This window comes from Panthera leo, chromosome A3 (genome assembly GCF_018350215.1).
Source record: "Panthera leo isolate Ple1 chromosome A3, P.leo_Ple1_pat1.1, whole genome shotgun sequence".
Lineage (NCBI taxonomy): Eukaryota > Metazoa > Chordata > Mammalia > Carnivora > Felidae > Panthera > Panthera leo.
The window spans coordinates 116703284-116723043 of record NC_056681.1 but is presented as its reverse complement, the minus strand read 5'-3'; the positions used below and the strand labels follow the sequence as shown (position 1 = coordinate 116723043).

The following is a 19760-nucleotide window of genomic DNA, read 5'->3' as shown; positions in this document are numbered from 1 at the left end:
GATAAGACCATCAGACTTTTATAGTTTGGCTTTTAATTGTAACTTCTCTTTGGGGTTTATTAACGTAGATACATTTCCTCAGGACTTGCAAAATGTGTATTTTTTTCTATATATAAAAAGTTTATTTTTTGTTAAATCTTTTTACTTTTTGTGACCTAAGTGTTCAAATGAATAAAATTCTTCAAATGTAACAGCCCCATAAGAAAACTCAAAAAAATGGAAAATGCTGTATAAATCTCCTCCTTGATATTTTTTATGTATTTGTAACATCATAGTTTATGTTGGTGGCTTTTGGGGCAAATTTTCTGTTGTTTTTGCTCTAGAGCAAAGATCTTGCACTATTGAGAATATGTTCTTTTTCCAGGGTTAGTGGTTTATATTAAAACAATGTTTTATATTAAAAGAATGGCTTTCTCAGCCCTTTATGCTAAAGTACAGGCTGGCAAGCTTTAATTTAAAAAAACATATGGAAGAGAAGTTCTGAAATGGTACATTTTCAGCATTATAAATATACTTTGATGTGATGTGATCATTGATTGTTTTTGGCATATGGGAGCTGTTAATATTATTTTTGAAGTAAATCAAAGAAGTCTTGTGGCATTAGACATTAGATTGAAACTTGTGCCTCTTAAGTCATTAGGATCACCAAGACTGCATGGAACTTTTCTGACTAACCCTAATTCTCACACACTAGAGCAATTCTAGTGTGAGCTATTAGTTACAATGATTTTTTTTTTTTTTTTGACTGAAACCGAAATAAATGTGTGTTTATAAAAACATTAGAGTCCCCTCCTGGGAATGAAGGTAGAACACAAAGGAAAGATGAGAGGAAAAGGGAAAGTGTTGGTTGCTTGGGTCTATAATCTCTGCTTGGGAGTGGAGGCTTGGACCTATCAGGAGTGGTTCATTTCTGAGAAGTGGAAGCAGCAGTGAGGCTGCATGGATCTTTTAAGAGAATACCAAGAGCATACCCTGTTGTCTTTACTCCCTCCCTTCCAGAGAGGTAGGAGGCAGGGACTGAGACTTACAAGCTCTTCTTTTCATTGGAGTAGTTTTTTTTTTTTTTTCCCTAAATAGTGAGAAAGAAAGCATTTGAGAGTGAATTCCCCCACCCCTGTCTTTAAAGTGTCTTTTGGTAGCAGTCATTTCATTTGTTGTCTAGTGGGCATTTGCATTTATGCATTAATGATGTCTTGTATTGAAATACATAATTGTTTTTTCTTTTTTTCTTCCCCCTCCCCCAGGAAAGTCCCCAGAGGAAAAAAAGGAAATCAGAAGCTATAGGACCGAGTAACCAGATTGACTTGTTGGCTCTTGGTACAGCAGTTGGTAGTATTTTATTATACAGTACAGTAAAAGGAGAATTACACAGTAAATTGATAGTAAGTATAGATATTTGTATGTGCACAGACATATATTGTATATAAAAGATGGTGGGGAAACTATTAGAGATTTATTAAAAACAACAGTTCAGGATAATGCTATAGGATCTGTACTATAGGCACATATTTCTGCCCCCACATTTAAAATTGTGTATAGTGATATTTGCTAATAGCTGTGACAGGTAACGTAATCTTCATGATATGTCAGAATACGAAGAACTTTTGATGAGGTTTAAAATAGAGGTAATAAGTTCAAGGTATCACAAACAGTGACTGCAGGAAAGAGCTCACCACTTCCAGGGCCAGAGAACAAAGGAGGCAGTGGGATTATTGCTGCAACTCAGACCTTTAAGGAACAGGTATTGCTTTCTATGCTGCTGTCTCTTGAGGAGGAGTGGCCCCATGGACTTGAGGTCCAGACCTCTGAGGACAGAGCTCTAGCTGACTACTAGTGTCTCTGAAAGGAGGGGAGGAGACTATTCCAGGGGTTGGAAAAATTGCATATTGGGTTCAGCTGCTGCTAGAAGCATTGCCTTGTTGGGGTAAAGATAGTCTGGGCTGATATACACTAGAAGACAGGAAGGAACAGGTCCCTTGTTCTTCCTCCAGCCTTGTCTCCCTCTAGCACCCCTTATTGGTGGAGCCTACTGGCCGTGCAGCTGGCAAAGCAAGAATGTGGTTTGGAGTCCTAGCCCCAGTACCACAGAGCAAATATATACTACAGGACAGTGATTTAACTTACAATGATTTGTTTCAGACATTATCTACTACATTATGTTTTTGGTGTTTGCTGAACTTTTCTCTTTCTTTAGGAATGCTTTCTGTATATGTGAATCAAGCAGTGTTTTTTCTTTTTTTAATCTAAGTTTTTTTTCTAAAGTTTAATTATTTTGAGAGAGTATGAGAGTGTGTGTGCATGTGGGGGAGGGGCAGAGACCGAGGGAGAGAGAATCCCAAGCAGGCTCCCTGCTGTTAGTCCAGAACCTGACTTGAGCTTCATGAACCTGAGCTGATATCAACAGTTGGATGTTTAACGGACTTAGCCACCCAGACACCCCTGTTTTTTCTTTTATTTTATTTTAGTTTTTTTTTAAGAGAGAGAGAGAGAAAGCGAATGAGAATCTCTTAACCAGGCTTCACGCTGAGCATGGAGCCCAACGAGGGTCTTGAACTCATGACCATGAATGATCATGACCTGAGCTGAAATCAAGAGTTGGACGCTTAACAGACTGAGCCACCCAGGCACCCTCCTGTTTTCTCTTTTTAAAAATTTTTTTAATGTTTATTTATTTTTGAGAGAGAGAGAGAGAGAGAGAGAGAGAGACAACATGATCAGAGAGAGAGGGAGACACAGAATCTGAGGCAGGCTCCAGGCTTTGAGCTGTCAGCACAGAGCCTGACGTGGGGCTCAACCCACAAACTGAGATCATGACCTGAGCCGAAGTCAGATGCTTAACCAACTGAGCTACTCCGGCGGCCCTCCTGTTTTCTCTTTTAAGTAACATGCTCCATACATAATTTGGGACTACATTACATCGAAAAGAGAAAAAAAAATTACTCTTATATCTACCACTGAGAGAGATTTAATAGATTGTGCATTTCTTTGTGTACATGTTTAAGAAATACAGTTCTTACTTATTTCGTATCCTGGTATTTTCCATTAAATTACAACATGAGCAGGGCTTAGTCGGTTAAGTATCTGACTTCAGCTCAGGTTAATGGTCTCACAGTTCCTGAGTTCCAGTCCTGCATTGGGCTCTTCACTGACAGCTCAGAGCCTGGAGCCTGCTTTAGATTCTGTGTCTCCCTCTCTCTCTGCCCCTCCCCTGCTTGTCCTCTCTTCTCTCAAAAAAATTAATGAACATTAAAAAATTTTAAATCCATTACAACATTTTCGTATTTTTCAAGAACTAGTTATAAACATTTTCAGTGACTGCCTGAAATCCCACTAAATTGGATAGTCCCTTGGCAGTTTAGCTATTACTGTTAAGGTGGCTTCTAATTTTTTGTTGTTACACATTTTTTTATCTGTTTACATGGATTCCATTCCCAAAATTACCTGTAAGTAATGAGTCAGAGTGTTTTAATGTTAAGGCATTTTAGGCATAGTATACAAATACTTTTCTAGAAACATTCTTCTAATTTTACTTATGTCAGCAATGAAAAGACTGTACCTGTATTCCAGTAGCATTATTTCCACCATTGAATATTCCCATTAAAACAGCAATAACATTGGGCCACCTGGGGCGGCTCAGTTAAGTGTCTCACTTGTGGTTTCAGCTTAGGTTATGATCTCATGGTTTCGTGAGTTTAGACCCCACATCTGGGCTCTGCACTGGCAGCATGGAGCCTGCTTGAGATCCTCTCTCACCCTGTCTCTCTACCCCTCCCCAACTTGTGCTGTCTCTCTCAAAATAAATGCTTAAAAAATTAAAAAAAAAAACCAGCAATAACATTAACAGAAACCCAGCTGATTTGATAGATAAAACATTTTGTCTGATTTTAAGTCTGCATTTAAAAGTATGTTACTTATTTTCATATTAAAGATTATAAAAACACAACTGTAAAACAAATTATTTAGAGGTATAATTAGTAAGAAGGGAATCTCCTTTATTTCCTCCCTCCTCTCCAAGTCAAGTGTGATCTTCGTGTAGGCTTTTACCCCACTGTAGTTGGGAGCCCATCCTTTGATTTTATCAGTCTTGTGATGAGCAGGTACCTAGCCATCTGTACAGTGTGATAGTTGCTTTACTTAGTTACTGTGGTTGTGGACATAATGCTGATGGAGCCTAGAACTCCTTTTTAGATCATTTTGGTATTTCATGGGATTATACATAAATCTTTTTTTTAAAACTTTATTTTTCAGAGAGAGAGAGTGTCTGCGTGTGTAGTGGAGGGAGGGGCAGAGAGAGAGGGAGACAGAGAATCCCAAGCAGGCTCCATGCTATCAGTGCAGAGCCTGATGGCAGGGCTCGATCCCATGAACCGTGAGATCATGACCTGAGCCAAAATCAAGAGTCAGAAGTTAAACTGACCCAGTCACCCAGGAGCCTCTATACATAAATCTTTAATAGGGAATGAGTTTATTAAATAGTAACCAAGGAGGTCAGAGTAAAGAGTGTTGGGATGATATGGTGAAATAGAAAGGGATCAGGCTTTGGACCTAGTCTGTCCTGAGGTTGAATCCTTCTAGTTATGTGGTCATGGATAAGTAGTTTGTCTTCTCATTTCTTAAATGGGTATTCTGTAACCTATCTTGCATGCTTTTATTGGGATTTAGATGTAATAGTGTATTGTATTGGCCTAGTATATTGGCCTAGTGCAGTGCCTGGCATATAATTGGTATTGTGTAAGTGTTTATTGACTATGTAAGTGAATGAACAAATGTACAGTTGCTAGATTGTTTTTCAAAAGGGCATACTAGCTCCTATCAATGTATGATAGTGCTATTTTTTTCTGCAACCTTACCACTATGGGTATTACAATGCTAATAAGCAAATTGCTAGATGGACAGACTGAAAATGTTACTTTGTTTTGCTTTATATCTCTTGGATTACTACTTTTGAAAATTTTATTTTCTTTAAAAAATTTTTTTTGATGTTTATTTATTTTGAGGGAGAGAGAGAACAAGCGGGGGATAGGCAGAGAGAAGGAGAGACAATCCCAAGCAGGCTCCGTTCATCAGCACAGAGCCCAAAGTGGCGCTTGAACTCATGAAATGTGATATCATGACCTGAGACGAGATCAAGAGTCAGACACTTAACTGAGTGCACCACCCAGGTGTCCCTGAAAATTTTATTTTCTTACTAAATTCTTTCAGTGGAATTTATCTGTGCATGTTTTTTTATTCAGTTCTTTGTGTATGTGTCTATGATATAGGATCCTATGATACAGGATTTAGTTCTTTGAGTGGATAGCTCATATTAGCGAAGGGAAGTATCTGAACTTAACATTTATTTATTTAAAGTTTATTTATTTTGAGAGAGAAGGTTTGTGTGCATGAGCAGGGGAAGGGCAGAAAGAGAAGGAGAGAATCCCAAGCAGGCTCTGTGCTGTCAGCATGGAGCCTGTGGAGCCTGATGTGGGGCTCGATCCCACAAACTGTGAGATCATGACCTGAGTCAAAATCAAGAGTCAGCCACTTAACCGACTAGGCCACCCAGATGCCTTTGAACTTAACATTTAAAACTATTTTTCTTTCGAGGTAGGAAGAATCTATGTAATAGAAGTAGTGATTTTGAGTTTTATCCTTAACTTACATATGTACGTGATGTTGATTCATGTATTCGTTTAATTGATGTGAATTCAAGTAGAGTGAAAGTCACAATTGCTTAGTGTAGATGATTTCTCACCTTATTCTGCTGAATAAGTTTGTCCCAGAATGTGTGTGAGGTGGGTGGGGGAGTTGAACTTGCTCTTCCCCAGTTGATGTGTCCATTCCTGTGTGCCTCTAAGTGAATGAGCATCTTGCTATGCTGAGTATGTTAAAGTCTTGTTCGTATCGTATTTTCCTTAACACAAGGAGATATTTCGTGTTTACTTGAAGAAACAGTGATTTCTTTATTGAGAGATGGTTTTGATAGTTTTTAAAAAAGGGATTTTCAAGGATAGTTTTGATTAGATGTGGTTTTTACCTGAAGTACTGACTTTAAACTCCAAGATTTGACTTTACTGGTTCACTCAAGTGTCACAAACTTTCTGCCACTGTGCATGAAGTATTTTATCTTGCCTTAGTGCTGGCATTCTTGTGAAAAGCAAGTGGCATTTAGGACTAGCATTCTTTGACTTATGATGTGGAAGTATGTAAAAACATAGAAGGGAAGCAGAGAAGGGAAAATTAACATTTGATGTATTTATAGCTGATTTGTCTCATTTTTGATGTTGGAAATGGATAGATGCAGGGTAGGGTGTTTTTGGTTAGGTTAACGCCTGTCTTTTTTGTTAACTCTTTGTAATGATTTCAGGGTGTAATTATGTTCTATAAGATGAGTTTCTTTTAATTTTTTTTTTTTGACCTTTAGAGTGGTGGACATGACAACAAGGTCAATTGCATACAGTGGCATCAAGACAATGGCTGTTTATATAGTTGTTCAGATGATAAACACATTGTGGAATGGAATACACAGACATGCAAAGTAAAGTGGTGAGTAACATTGATGGTTCTATGGTATTGGAGGGGTAACTTGGTTACTGTTGGAAATCATTAGAGTTTGATAAATCAAGACTATTCTTGGCTGTAGGTAAAGTCTGATATTGGACACAGGGAATGTAGATACTAATGAGGGTATAGACTTTTCAAGGAACTTTAAATCAAATCAGGCATGCAAGATTTTAGTACATAAACATTAAATAAATGATGCAAGAGTCAAATAACTGCACAAGAGAAAACATAAGGTAGCAAGTAATTACTGGTCAAATGAGGTGGATAGTGTTGGCAAGGCCTGGTGGAAGAGAAGGGATTTCAGTTGGGCGTTCTGGGAGAGGTATTATTTGGATAGAAGAGGATGGGGGGAGGAAGGTGGGGAAATGGCAAGACCAAAGTCTGGGGAAAAAGGAAGTGAAAGATTGGAAGATTTATGTACTAGGGAATAATGACTGGCAGAGGATATGGGCCAAAGTGTATTAAGAATCTGGCCTTAACTGTCATAGATAAAAAATCTCAACCAACTCTTCCAGTTCAAGCATGTAATCCTGTGATAGGCTTTATAGTAAGTGTTCAGTAAGTGTTGAATTAGTTCAACTTGTGTAGATAAGGACCCTAAGAAGGATAATGGTGCCTGTGGTCTTATAACTAATAAATGGCAGGGAAGGAGTTCATATCCTGCTGTCTTGAATTCTGGTACAGTGCTTTTCTACTATATTAAAACTACTTAGAGGTTTGGATTCTATGTCGTAAGCAGGAGAGAGCCACTGAAGGTCATGTCTTGGGAATAAAGTCACCAAGATAATGCTTTAGGAAAAGGTGATCTGCCAGCACTGTCTAGAGTATATGGAAAGGAGCAGGTTCAAAGGCAGAGAAGCCAGATTCTAGGTGGTTGTGGTAGTTTAAATGTAGGATGGTAAGAGTGGAAAGTGAGAATGAAGAAGATAGCAACTAAGTACATTTGGGGAGCCTGAAAAGGGGAATTAAATGACAAAAGTTAAATGTAACCATTTTCAGTTTTGTGAACTTACTAGACAAGTGGTGTGGCACAGTTCATAGAAATTATAGCCAGAAGAGGGAAATGGATGTTGAGTTTTAAACAAGTCTAATTTGAAATAATACATGAAAGTCAAGAGCCAGCAGATGGGGTTGTGAATAGAGGCTTAGAATTTGAATGAGGGTTTGGGGTGGGAGGTGCAGATGAATAGGTCATCTCCCTAGAGGTTCAGTAAGTTTTTGTCTCCATTTATCTGTTGCATCAGTTTCCCCACCGATGACTGTCAGAAACACCTGTGGAGATTCCCACCCACTGGGTCTGGGGTGGGGGCCACACAACTGTATTTTTAAAATGCTGCATGGGTGAAAGTTCACAACGTTAGGTGCTTCACGTAGGGACTAATGTTTAAGGCTCTGTTCAGTGCATTCTACACAGTATTGTATTTAACCACAGCACTGTGAGTGGGCTCTGTTCCTGTTTTACAGTTGAGAAATGGTTGGGTCAGAGCCTGAGCTCTCATGCACACTACTATCTCATAGGGTTGTGTTCCCAGCTCCATTCTTGGCATTCCTATGCTGCTGTCAGTGGATTGTGTACCATTTTAGGTACTATGTATTGACTTCTATGGAAGATGAGGATTTAGTTCTCACCCTCTCCATTCTCCCAACATCACAGTTTTTTTTGTTTTTTTTTTTTTTTAAGTTTATTTTTGAGAGAGCATGAGCCAGGGAGGGGCAGAGAGAGAGGGAGACACAGAATCCCAAGCAGGCTCTAGGCTCTAGGCTCTGAACTGTCAGCACAGAGCCTGACGTGGGGCTTGAACTCACGAACTGTTAGATCATGACCTAAGCCTAATTTGGACGCTCAACTGACTGAGCTACCCAGGCGCCCCATCACAATTTTTTGATGAAGGGCTATTTGTTTGCATTATGACTGCTTAAATATTATTACAGATAAGCCTTGTACTCTACTAGGTTTATATTTTTTGGCACAAAACTCTGCTTTTCTTGGGGTTTATAATTTCCTTGTTCATTTGCTTAGTTTTGTATATACTTGTCGTTAGCTCGTTTTCACCCTCACAGTTGCATGTTATTTTGGAGCACATCAGTTATTCAGTTAATTATATTATATTTCTTGGAGGACTTCTCAGTCACCTTTCAAGGTCTGCTGAACAGTGAGGATCCTGGGATTTTCTTACATTTATCATCCTGAAAATTCTCTTGTCAAATGGAACCTCTATTTCCTAGATCCCATTTTTCTCTTTGTTGGGTTACTCTCTTTTTTGTGAAACACATGAATTGGTGGCTTCATAAGAAAAGTGTGTTGATGGTAAATTTACTGAGATTTTGCTTGTCCACCAGTGCCTTTATTGTACCCTCACAGTTAATTATAGTTTGAAGATATGGAATTTTAGGTTGGAAGTAATTCTCCTTCAGGATTTTGAAGCATTGGTTCATTGGTTATTTTTCCTTCATTTTTGAGGAAAATTGCTCTTCATTTTTCTTTCTTCTTTTTTTTAGTGTTAATTTATTTTGAGAGAGTGAGTGTGAGCAGGGGAGGGGCAGAGAGAGAGACAGAAATCTCAAGCAGCCTCCCTGCCCTCAGTGCAAAACCCTGGGCTGGAGAGGGGAGTGGGGCTCTATCATGAACCGTGAGATCATCATGACCTGAGCCAAAATCAAGAGTTGATGCTTAACCAACTGAGCTACTCAGGCACTCCTTCATTTTTCTTGTAGCATGTATTTGATAATTTCATCTTCTCTGTTTTTTTGATCTTTCTCTAGTACAGTCTGTTGTAACTTAGATATTACATTTCCTGGACTGATCCTTTAGGTTTCTTTGTTCTCTCAGTTTTCCTTTTGTCTTTTTCTTCTGTTACCAGGGAGATTGCCTCAGTTTTACCTTCCAAATTTTCTATTGAAATTTTACATTTCTCTAACCATATTTTTAACTTCTGGGAGATTTTTTTTTTTGTTCTCTTAATGTTTCTTTTTTGTTGCATCATGCTTCTTTCATGGATATAATATTTTCTAACTCTCTGAAGATAATAATTACAGGATTTTAAAGTATTTTTCTTTTGTTCCTAACATCATTTCCCTCTTGAGGATGTGTTGATTTTTGTTTGATTTTTAGCTTCTGTCTTTTATGTTAGTTAAAGGCATTCTTGAAATGATGGGGGATCCTTGGCTGCCTGTTGCTATTTGAAAATGAAACATGAAGAAACTGATTGGAAGGCTTGTGTAGGTGGCAGCTCAATTGCTGGGCTTCATTTGTGGAGTGAGGGGGAAGCCTTTGAATGTCAGTATATGTGGGTTATTACCTTGGCACCGGTCACATTTCCTAGAGAGGAATCTTCTGATCTAGTGCTTTTCAAGCTCTGATGTGCACGTGAGTTACTTGTGCAGATAGAACTGATTTAGTAGGTCTAGGTCGGGTTTGGGAGTCCATTCTTAGTTCCCAGGTGATGCTGGTGTAGGAGGTTACACTTTGAGTTGCAGAGCTCTTAATGGAGGCTGGGGAGGGAGCTCAGCAGTGGTGTTAGCTCTTTGCTAGCATTTTCAGTGCCGAGTGAGGAGATAGATTCAGGGACACTTGTCGGGCTGGTGATCATGTCTTTTTTTTATATGTATATTAAGTGAATAGGGGTTGAATGATGAATATAAAATGTTGAAGCTGTGGGAATTGTTGAGAAATTATCAAAAATGTTAGCAACTGAAAAAAGGGTGAAGGAAAAAGTGTCCTGTATTATTGCTGCATTTCCTTGATTACTAGTGAGGGTGAGTGTTTTCATGTTTATTGACAATTTGTATTTCTTCTATGAATTGCCTGTTTATATCTTTTGTGTATTTTTGAGGTTTTTTTTTTTAATCTGATCTAGTTCTTAAATATAAAGAGCTGTTTATGTATTCTGAGTATTAATCTTTTTCCTGTAGTATATATATTTGATATTTTCTAGTTTTTTGGTTTTAAATTTATGACTTATTTTGTGGTACAGAAGTTTTACTTATTTAAATCAAGTTATTTTTACCATTATGATTTCTGGTTTGTAATTGCTTTGGAAGGCCTTTCCTAAAACAGGATTATAAAAACACTCTCCTGTGCACTTTTTAATACTTATTTTTAATCTGTTAGCTTTAGTTTAATTAGTCAAGTTTTTTGTGTGTGTAGTAGAAGAGAGGAATCTACTTTTGTTTTTCCAAATGAGTAGTTTGACATATTCCAATGTGATTGGCAGAGCAGTGTGTTTTCTTTTACTTTATAATTCATGTCTTTTGGTAAGAGGATTGCTACTGTTATTTCTTGATTTTATAAGTGAATAACCAAGCTCCTTGTTTATAAAAATATTAATGTGTGCAACAAAGTACAAAGACTCATGCCAATCATATTTCAGGTATTAGAAGGGGATCGTCTATACTTGACTTATTTTACTCTGTCAGATGGGAGTGCACCTATGTTGATTTGAGATAGAAATAACCGTTTTGGACTGTAGCTTGAGAAGTAATTTGTGCTGCTAAGTAAATTAAAGGCCAGGCTTCCACATAGTGTGGGAACCATGGTGGGGATAGGATGGACTTGTGGAGGTCCAGCCAGCCAGGTAGTTTCCTGGGCATTAACAAAATCCACCTCATACACAGGATACACAGCTACCCATTTTTGTATTAAATCTCTTACTCATCCATTTTCTGGTACCTCTTGAAAATCTTTGAGTAGGCTTTACCTTAGTGTTAGATTCAAGGTTAGTCACCTTACACAGGCTTTTAGGGAATAATTGCATGGAACCTTAAGTGGTATTTTTAATACCTTATTTGTTTCTTGTTACTTTTTTGCTCTGAATAAAGTTTTCTCCCCATTCATGGAGATGTTTCTGTTTCTCTTCACTTTACAGCAAATGGAAAGGTGACAACAGCAGCGTCAGTTCCCTGTGTATTAGCCCAGATGGAAAGATGTTGCTTTCAGCTGGTCGAACAATCAAACTATGGGTTTTGGAGACCAAAGAAATCTACAGAGTGAGTGAATCAAATTAGTTGTAAGCCTAACATTTGTCTAGAGTAAGTATGGAGAAGGGCGGAAAGTCTGAGCCATAGAATGTCATTTTGAGAGTACAGATTTGTTATTTTCAGGCATATCAAATAGTAGAATCAGAAGATGAAAGTTAGCTTCCAAATCCAGTGTGTTGATATTTAATAGGTTAGATGTGTCCGTTTCACATGCATTTGAGAAATGAATAGAACAAATAAGTAGAATTTGAATTAAAAATCTTTTACTCTGCTGTATAATGATATAGTAGGTTTGATTTCTTCCTTGCATCTTGTGTTTACTACATTTGCAGTATTTGACTATGGGGATATGTAGTATTATATTTTTGAGTGTGCTACGGGGTGTATATTTGGTGCTGTGATGATGCCTTAAAATTGTGGTTTCGACTCACTGAGAGTAAAATGAAGACCTACAATTCCTTGGCTGTGTCTGAGCACCCAGGCGCCCCTTAAACATGGATAGAATTAAGTGGGTCTTTAATGCAGGATGGAAAAAATAAAGATTGTGGGTAGGGCCATGGCAGTTATTAGGGCATGATGATTTTCAGATGGAGTTTTAATTATTTATTTTTTTTATTAAAATTTTTTTTAATGTTTATTTTTGAGAGAGAGAGAGAAAGAGTATGAGCAGGGCAGGGGCAGAGAGAGAGAGAGAGGGAGACACAGAATCTGAAGCAAGTTCCAGGCTCTGAGCTGTCAGCACAGAGCCTGACGTGGGGCTCGAACCCATGAACCACAAGATCATGACCTGAGCTGAAGTCAGAGCCTTAACTGACTGAGCCACCCAGGCACCCCTCAGGTGGAGTTTTTGAAAGTGCATGGAATGTAGCACAAATAATCTCAGTTATTTAGAATTAAATTTAGCTGTCACCTTTAGTCTGGACTTCTGATTTCATATATGGATCATCTGTATTGTTTATGGTCCATAAGGACTCTTCACTTTTGTCACTGTTCTGTGTCCTCTCCTAAACGAGACTGAACTCTCTCTAGCACTTCACAGGACATGCAACGCCTGTTTCCTCACTCGTCTTCACTACTGTCAGACCTCCTAGTGAGAGCCAGCCCTTTGATGGGGTCACAGGCCTTTATTTCCTGTCAGGAGCAGTGCATGACCGGCTACTTAACGTCTGGTATGTAGTCTCGGGCCTGGGAGGTAGCGTTGCCTTGAAGGAATCTGTCACAGCTTGTATGGGTAATATAAATGATGAATGTGAGACTTGCTTTATTGTATTTAACGTTAGATTTACCTTGACTTGTAATGAAGAATTGAGCCTGCCTAAAAAACAGACTTTATGAGAAAAATTTAAGAGCATTGTATCATAGTACCACATCTTGCTTGCCTAGAGGTAGAGGGGTCTGAATATTTTTGTGACCGGGCAAGTTATAAATAACCTTCTTAAAAAATTTTAGGATAATGTCTAATTTTCTTGAAAAAGGACCATTGGGTTAGTGCAGTAATGTCTATTTACTGATGTTTTACTGAGGACATTTAATTTCTTGGATATGTCTGAGAATGCCCAGTAGTGCCCCCCTTTTTTCTTCTTCCCTTTTTTGCAGTAATTGCTGTTACTATTTTTCCTTGGAACTACTTTTTTTTTGAGATTTTATTTTTATTTTAGAGAGAGCACAAGTGAGGGAAAGAGAATCTTAAGCAGGCTCCATGCTCATTGCAGAGCCTGACTTGGGGTTTGATTTCATAACCCTGGGATCATGACATGAGCTGAAATGAAGAGTCGGATGCTTAATTGACTGAGCCACCCAGGCGCCCCTTTAAAGTTTTATTTTTAAGTAGTCTCTACAACCAATGTGGGGCTTGAACTTAACCCTAAGACCAAGAGTTTCATGCTCTACCGACTGAGCCAGCCAAGCACCCCTGGAACTACTTTTAAAAGTAAAAATTAATTTGGTATTAAACGGCCATCAGAAAGTTTTTAAATTTAAGAAAATAAGGGTTTTCTTGGATTTTATGAGAACCGATGGTGAAGCTAACTTTTTTTAAACACCTGCTGTTCAGCTAAAATAAGTGGAGATTTAAACAAGTAGTTTCTCATCCTAGTAATCAGTTAGTTGAGCATGTTCTTGATCATACAAAGTTACTATGAATTTATACCAAATAACTCAGAAGTGGGAATCATCAAATACATAAACCTTGTGGTTGGGTGGGGAAAGGTTCATAAGATCTAATGTGGACTTCTGTTCACCTTCAAACCATCAACTGAGCCATAGTCCTAATTATCCTTTCATAACCACATTGTGTTGGTTTTCTGTCCTGTGTCTGTTTTTTGACGCATGCCTTCTGGGATAATTTAGTTTTATAACGTTTAACACTTACATAAGAAATTAGTAATGCCAGAAAGTTAAAATCTGCCACCAAATCCTCCTGACACTACTTGGATGTTCCAGTCTTAAAAATGCTTCACCTGTTTGGCTCCCTAGACCTAGGGGTCTCCAGCTACAAAATTTCTCCTTTAAAAAAAAAAATTTTTTTAATGTTTATTTTTGAGAGAGACAGAGTGTACACGGGGGAGGGGCAGAGAGAGAGAGAGGGAGACACAGAATCTGAAGTAGGCTCCAGGCTCCGAGCTCTCAGCACAGAGCCCAGTGCAGGGCTTGAACCCACAAGACGTGAGATCGTGACCTGAGCCGAAGTTGGATGCTCAATTGACTGAGCCACCCAGATGCCCCTACAAAATTTCTTCTGTAAAAGAGAAATTGATTTCTGTTGTCTTAACATCCCCCAAATAGTACGTGTATGCCTGTGGGCTTCCTACTAACAGAGGAATAAACTTGAAAAATTAAAAACCCATATTAAAAGGCTGCCTCCAAAGACCATTTATGGAAAACTTTGTGTTTTGTAGGTAGAGGAAGCCTAAGGTTCCCTGATGATTACCTTTGAAAGACATTTCTGTTAGGAAATAACATTTGAAGGCTTCTTGCTGCTGAATGAAAATGAAGCAAAAAAACACTTTCATATTACTGTAAGGACAGTACTATCCTGTTGTTGAGCTAAGATACCAGTTTCTTTTGTATAAAGTAGTCTTATGGCAGTGATTTTGAACAATGTATAGTATAAATGGCTTCAAGTTAGAATTAGTATTGTTTTATGAAGAATTCATAAATGGGAATACTTAGAAGTGATCCAATAAAATTCTTAGTTTTCTTCTATACACAAAAATATTGAAAGATGCTTACTGGTGAATATATATATTTTTTTAATGTTTATTTTTGAAGGAGAGAGCATGCGCGTGAGTGAGTGGGGGAGGGGCAGAGAGAGAGAGGGAGACCCAGAATCTGAAGCAGCATAGAGCCCGACATGGGGCTCGAACTCAAAAGAGCTCACAAGCCGTGAGATTATGACCTGAGCCAAAGTCAGTTGGACGCTTAACCAACTGAGCCACCTAGGTGCCCTTGTTTACTGGTGAATGTATAAAGTCTCACTAGTTGATAAAAACAAACTGATTGTGAATCGTGTTTGCAAATCATGTTTTTTTTTTTTTTTTTTAAATTTTTTTTTTTTCAACGTTTATTTATTTTTGGGACAGAGAGAGACAGAGCATGAACGGGGGAGGGACAGAGAGAGAGGGAGACACAGAATCGGAAACAGGCTCCAGGCTCCGAGCCATCAGCCCAGAGCCTGACGCGGGGCTCGAACTCACGGACCGTGAGATCGTGACCTGGCTGAAGTCGGACGCTTAACCGACTGCGCCACCCAGGCGCCCCTCAAATCATGTTTTTTTACTGTTAGTCTTTTTCTTTTTTTAATTTGTGCCTTAAATTTTTAAAATACCTTTATTGGGGTATAATTGACATATAATAAACAGCACGTTCTTCCTTTTATTTTAATGTTTATTTATTTTTGAAGGGGAGAGAGAGACAGAATGTGAGTGGGGGAGGGGCAAAGGGAGAGGGAGACACAGAATCTGAAACAGGCTCCAGGCTCTGAGCTGTCAGCACAGGGCCCGACGTGGGGCTCAAACTCACGGACCACGAGATCATGACCTGAGCTGAAGTCGGATGCTTAACCGACTGAGCCACCCAGGCGCCCCAGGATGTAAATTTTAAAAAATAAAAAATAAAATTAAGAAAAAAACAAACGTTAAAAATAAATAAATAAATAAATAAATAAATAAAACCTGTTGTGTAAAACATTAAAACAAAGTTATTACAGACATTTGTGTATAAATCTTTGTATGGACATATGATTCATTTCTTTTGTGTAAATACCTTGAGTGCATGGGTAGATCATATGATAGATGTATATTTAACTTTTTAAGAAATTGCCAAGTTTGGGCCCCTGGCTGGCTTAGTCAGTAGAGCATGTGACTCTTGATGTCAGGGTCATGAGTTCAAGCCCCATGTTGGGGCTACTGAAAAAAATTGTCAAGTTTTTTCAAAGTGATAGTACCATTTTTACATTTTACATTCTGACCAGCTATGTATAAGAGTGCAAATTCTTTCATATCCTCACCAATGCTTGATATAATCATTTAACCTTAGCCATTTTAATAGGTATGTAATGGTACCTCCCTGTGGTTTTAGTTTGCATTTCCCTAATGGCCACTCATGTTGAGAATCTTTGTCCTGTTTGCTATCTGGATATGTTTCTTGATGAAGTATCTGTTCATATGTTTGGCCTATTTTTTATTGGGTTTGTTTTCTTACTGAGTTTTGAGAATTCTATATATATTCTCAATATAAACCCATTATCAAGTATATGCTTTGCAGATATTTTCTCCTAGTATGTGCATTGTCTTTTTGAAGAGAAGTTTTTAATTTTGATGTAGTCCAGATCATGTTTCGAGATCTTTGCTTGATTAATCCAAGGTCACAAAGGTTTTCTTCTGAAAGATTTAGTTTTAAGGCTTGCATTTTGAGCTAATATGTGTATATGGTACAAGGAATGAATGACAGTTTTTAAAAAATTTTTATTTAAATTCCAGTTAATATACAGTGTAATATTAAAAAAAATTTTTTAATGTTTATTCATTTTTGAGAAACAGAGTTAGAGTCAGGGAGGGACAGAGAAAAGAGGGAGACACAAAACCTGAAGCAGGCTCCAGGCTCCAAGCTGTCAGCACAGAGCATGACGTGGGGCTCTCAACTCACAAACTGCAAGATCGTGACCTGAGCTGAAGTTGGCTGTTTAACCGACTGAGCCACCCAGGCGCCCCGACATACAGTGTGATATTAATTTCAGGTGTACAGTATAGTGATTTAGCACTACCATAAATACCCAGTGCTCATCACAAGTGTACACCTTAATCTCCATCACCTATTTAGCCCACCCCCCACACCCCCAACCACTAGTTGTGTATAGTTAAGGGTCTGTTTCTTGGTTTGCCTTTTTCTCCTCTTTGTTTGGTTTCTTAAATTCTACATATGCATGAAATCATATAGCATTTGTCTTTCGCTGACTTACTTCACTAAGCATAATACTTTCTAGTTTCACCCATGTCACTGCAAATGGCAAGATTTCATTTTTTATGCCAGTGTGTGTGTGTGTGTGAGAGAGAGAGAGAGAGAGAGATGTATATCACATCTTTATCCATTCATCAATGGGCTGTTTCCATAATTTGGCTATTGTAGATATTTGGTATTGTAGAAATATCAGGTGCACGTATCCCTTTGAGTTAGCATTTTTTTTTTTTTTTGAATAAATACCTAGTAGTGCTGCTCTTGCTGGATTATAGGACAGTTGTGTTTTTTACATTTATTTATTTATTTAGAGCGAACGAGAGGCAGAGAGAGAATTCCCAGCATGCTCTGTGCTGCCAGTGAAGAGCTTGATGTGTGGGGGCTTGATGCCACGGACTGCAAGTTCATACCCGAGCCAAAATCAAGAGTCAGATGCCCAGTGACTGAGCCACTCAGGCACCCCTATTTTTAACTTTTTTTTTTTTTTTTTTTGCAAATGTCTATTTAGGGGAAAGTGGGGGGATCTGAAGCGGGCTCTGCACTAACAGCAGTGAGCCCGATTTGGGGCTTGCACTCAACGAACTGGGAGATCGTGACCTGAGCCCAGGCTCAACTGACTGAACCATCCAGGCACCCCCTTATTTTTAACTTTTTGAGGAAACTTCATAACTTTGCAGAGTGGCTGCACCAGTTTGCATTCCTGAATGGATGGAAATTTATGTTCTTGTGTTAGGAATATCCATTGGTCTCAGTACCATTGGTTGAAAAGACTATTTCCAGTGAACTGTTTTTGCATATATACATGGATATACACCTACAGTTGGTTCTTATTTGCAGTTGTTATGTTGTATAAAGTCCTCATGAGCGCAGAGTTAGTGATACTGAACTGTGAGTCCTCCGGGAAATATAAGGTTAGGTTTCTGCAAGTTTTGTTGGTTACATTTTTGTCATCTAATCAATATATAGCCTCGTTTTATGTGTGTTTCTGTTTGAAAATACATCATGTATATAGTTAATTAACTCCTGTCAGAACAGAGTTTACCTAACAAATATTTTTTCCCTTAAGGCATATTACAGCTTCTTTTGCTCTTAGATACATGAGACAGCACTTGAGCACTATACTTAGGGCACTGTTTATTTTTTTATTTTTTTTGAGAGAGAGGGCACAAGTGAGCGAGGGGCAGAGAGAGGGAGGGAGAGAGAAGTGGTGCTCACCCAAATTGGGGCTTGAGCTCACCTGAAGTGTGGTGTGGGGCTCGTGTTAACCTGATGGAGGGCTTGAACTTACAAACTGTGAGATCATGACCTGAGCCAAAGTCTGGTGCTTAACTTACTGAGCCATCCAGGCGCCTCCTTAAGGGACATTTTAAAAGTGAAATCACCAACAAAAACATGAAAACAAAATGAAAATACTTTATAGCATTCTAAATAATACTAATGATACTAAATAATACTGATAACACTTCTGTAGTGTGAGAGCTGAAGGAAGAAGTCAGAGCATAGCCTTGTTGAACATTGTGGGCAACTCTTATTATTTTTCACTGCTTTGAGCATTTTTACTGCTCTGTTCAAGACTATGGAAGTTCCACAAATTCTGATTCAGAGGCTAACAAATTTTAGCAAGTAAGCAAATTCTCAAAGAAGGAATCCACAAATAATGAGGATCATTTGGGTTAAATATACGCATGGGTCTATTTCTGGACTCTATTTTCTTTGCATTGCTATCGTGTGAATTCTCAGATTAATCTATAGATTCAGTGTAAACCCAGTCAAAATCTCAGCAAACTCTCTTGTAGAAATTGACCATCTGATTTTAAAATTCAAAGAGAAATGCAAAGGATGTAGAATAGCCAAAACAATGTTGAAAAAGCAGAAAAAAGTTGGAGGACTCACATTGCCTGATTTCTGGACTTGTCAAGCTACAATAATCAAAACAGTGTGGTATTGGCATCAAGATAAACAAACAGATTAGTGGAAAAGAATAGAGAATGTTACTAATTGTTTAAATCTGCATAAGGGCATTAGTGCTTTCTCTTTTCCCTGCAACCATGTAAAGTGGCAGTGACACAAATGGGTCTAAGTTTGATCTGTAGTCTCTTTATTTAGCTTTCAAAAGATGCAAAAACTATTGGGAATCTAATGCTGTTACTCCTGTTAGGTGCTCATCTTTTTTTGTTGTTAAATTTCTTACTACCTAATCATGGGTTTTGTTATCTAGGCAGGTCCGGTCAGAAAACAAAGAAAAGAATGCAGTGATGTCTTTTACAGTTACAGATGAACCTGTCTATATTGACTTGACGTTGTCAGAAAATAAAGAAGAGGTAAATGGCTCAATTTTTGAGAATTTGTTTTTGGATTTCACAAATTATATTTTTAAAGTTAGTGTTTTGATGATTTAATGATTTGGGAAAGTAGGGGACATGAGGGAAGAAAGAACAAAATGTAACAAAAATCTTCTTGGACTGTCCGGAGTAACCATTAAATAAATCACTGGTGTGCACTTCCGAGCAGGGGGACCGTGTCCATGGTGTTTTCAGGGATCTTTTTTTTTTTCCAAATTTTTTTAACGTTTATTTATTTTTGAGAGACAGAGCATGAGTGGGGGAGGGGCAGAGAGAGAGGGAGACACAGAATCTGAAGCAGGCTCCAGGCTCTGAGCTGTCAGCACAGAGCCCAATGCGGGGCTTGAACCCACAGACTGCGAGATCATGACCTGAGCTGAAGTTGGATGCTTAACCACCTGAGCCACCCAGCCACCCCCCGTGTTCAGGGATCTGACTGCTCTG

The 19760-nt window shown here is 38.4% G+C and overlaps 1 protein-coding gene and 1 non-coding gene across 3 annotated transcripts in view; both read left to right on the top strand.

The window, feature by feature from the left end:
* The window catches only part of WDR43 (WD repeat domain 43), a 45289-nt gene that overhangs the window by 5880 nt on the left and 19649 nt on the right, over positions 1-19760 (top strand). For both annotated transcript variants that reach the window (XM_042933352.1, XM_042933353.1), the window contains exons 2-6: positions 1245-1382; positions 6404-6525; positions 11409-11529; positions 12550-12689; positions 19193-19295. In XM_042933352.1, coding sequence (XP_042789286.1) covers positions 1245-1382; positions 6404-6525; positions 11409-11529; positions 12550-12689; positions 19193-19295 — 624 coding nt within the window. The remainder of the gene's footprint in view (positions 1-1244; positions 1383-6403; positions 6526-11408; positions 11530-12549; positions 12690-19192; positions 19296-19760) is intronic.
* On the top strand, positions 11913-11997 carry LOC122216746. The gene has a single exon (XR_006201088.1). It is a non-coding gene; the product is annotated as a small nucleolar RNA SNORD53/SNORD92 (small nucleolar RNA).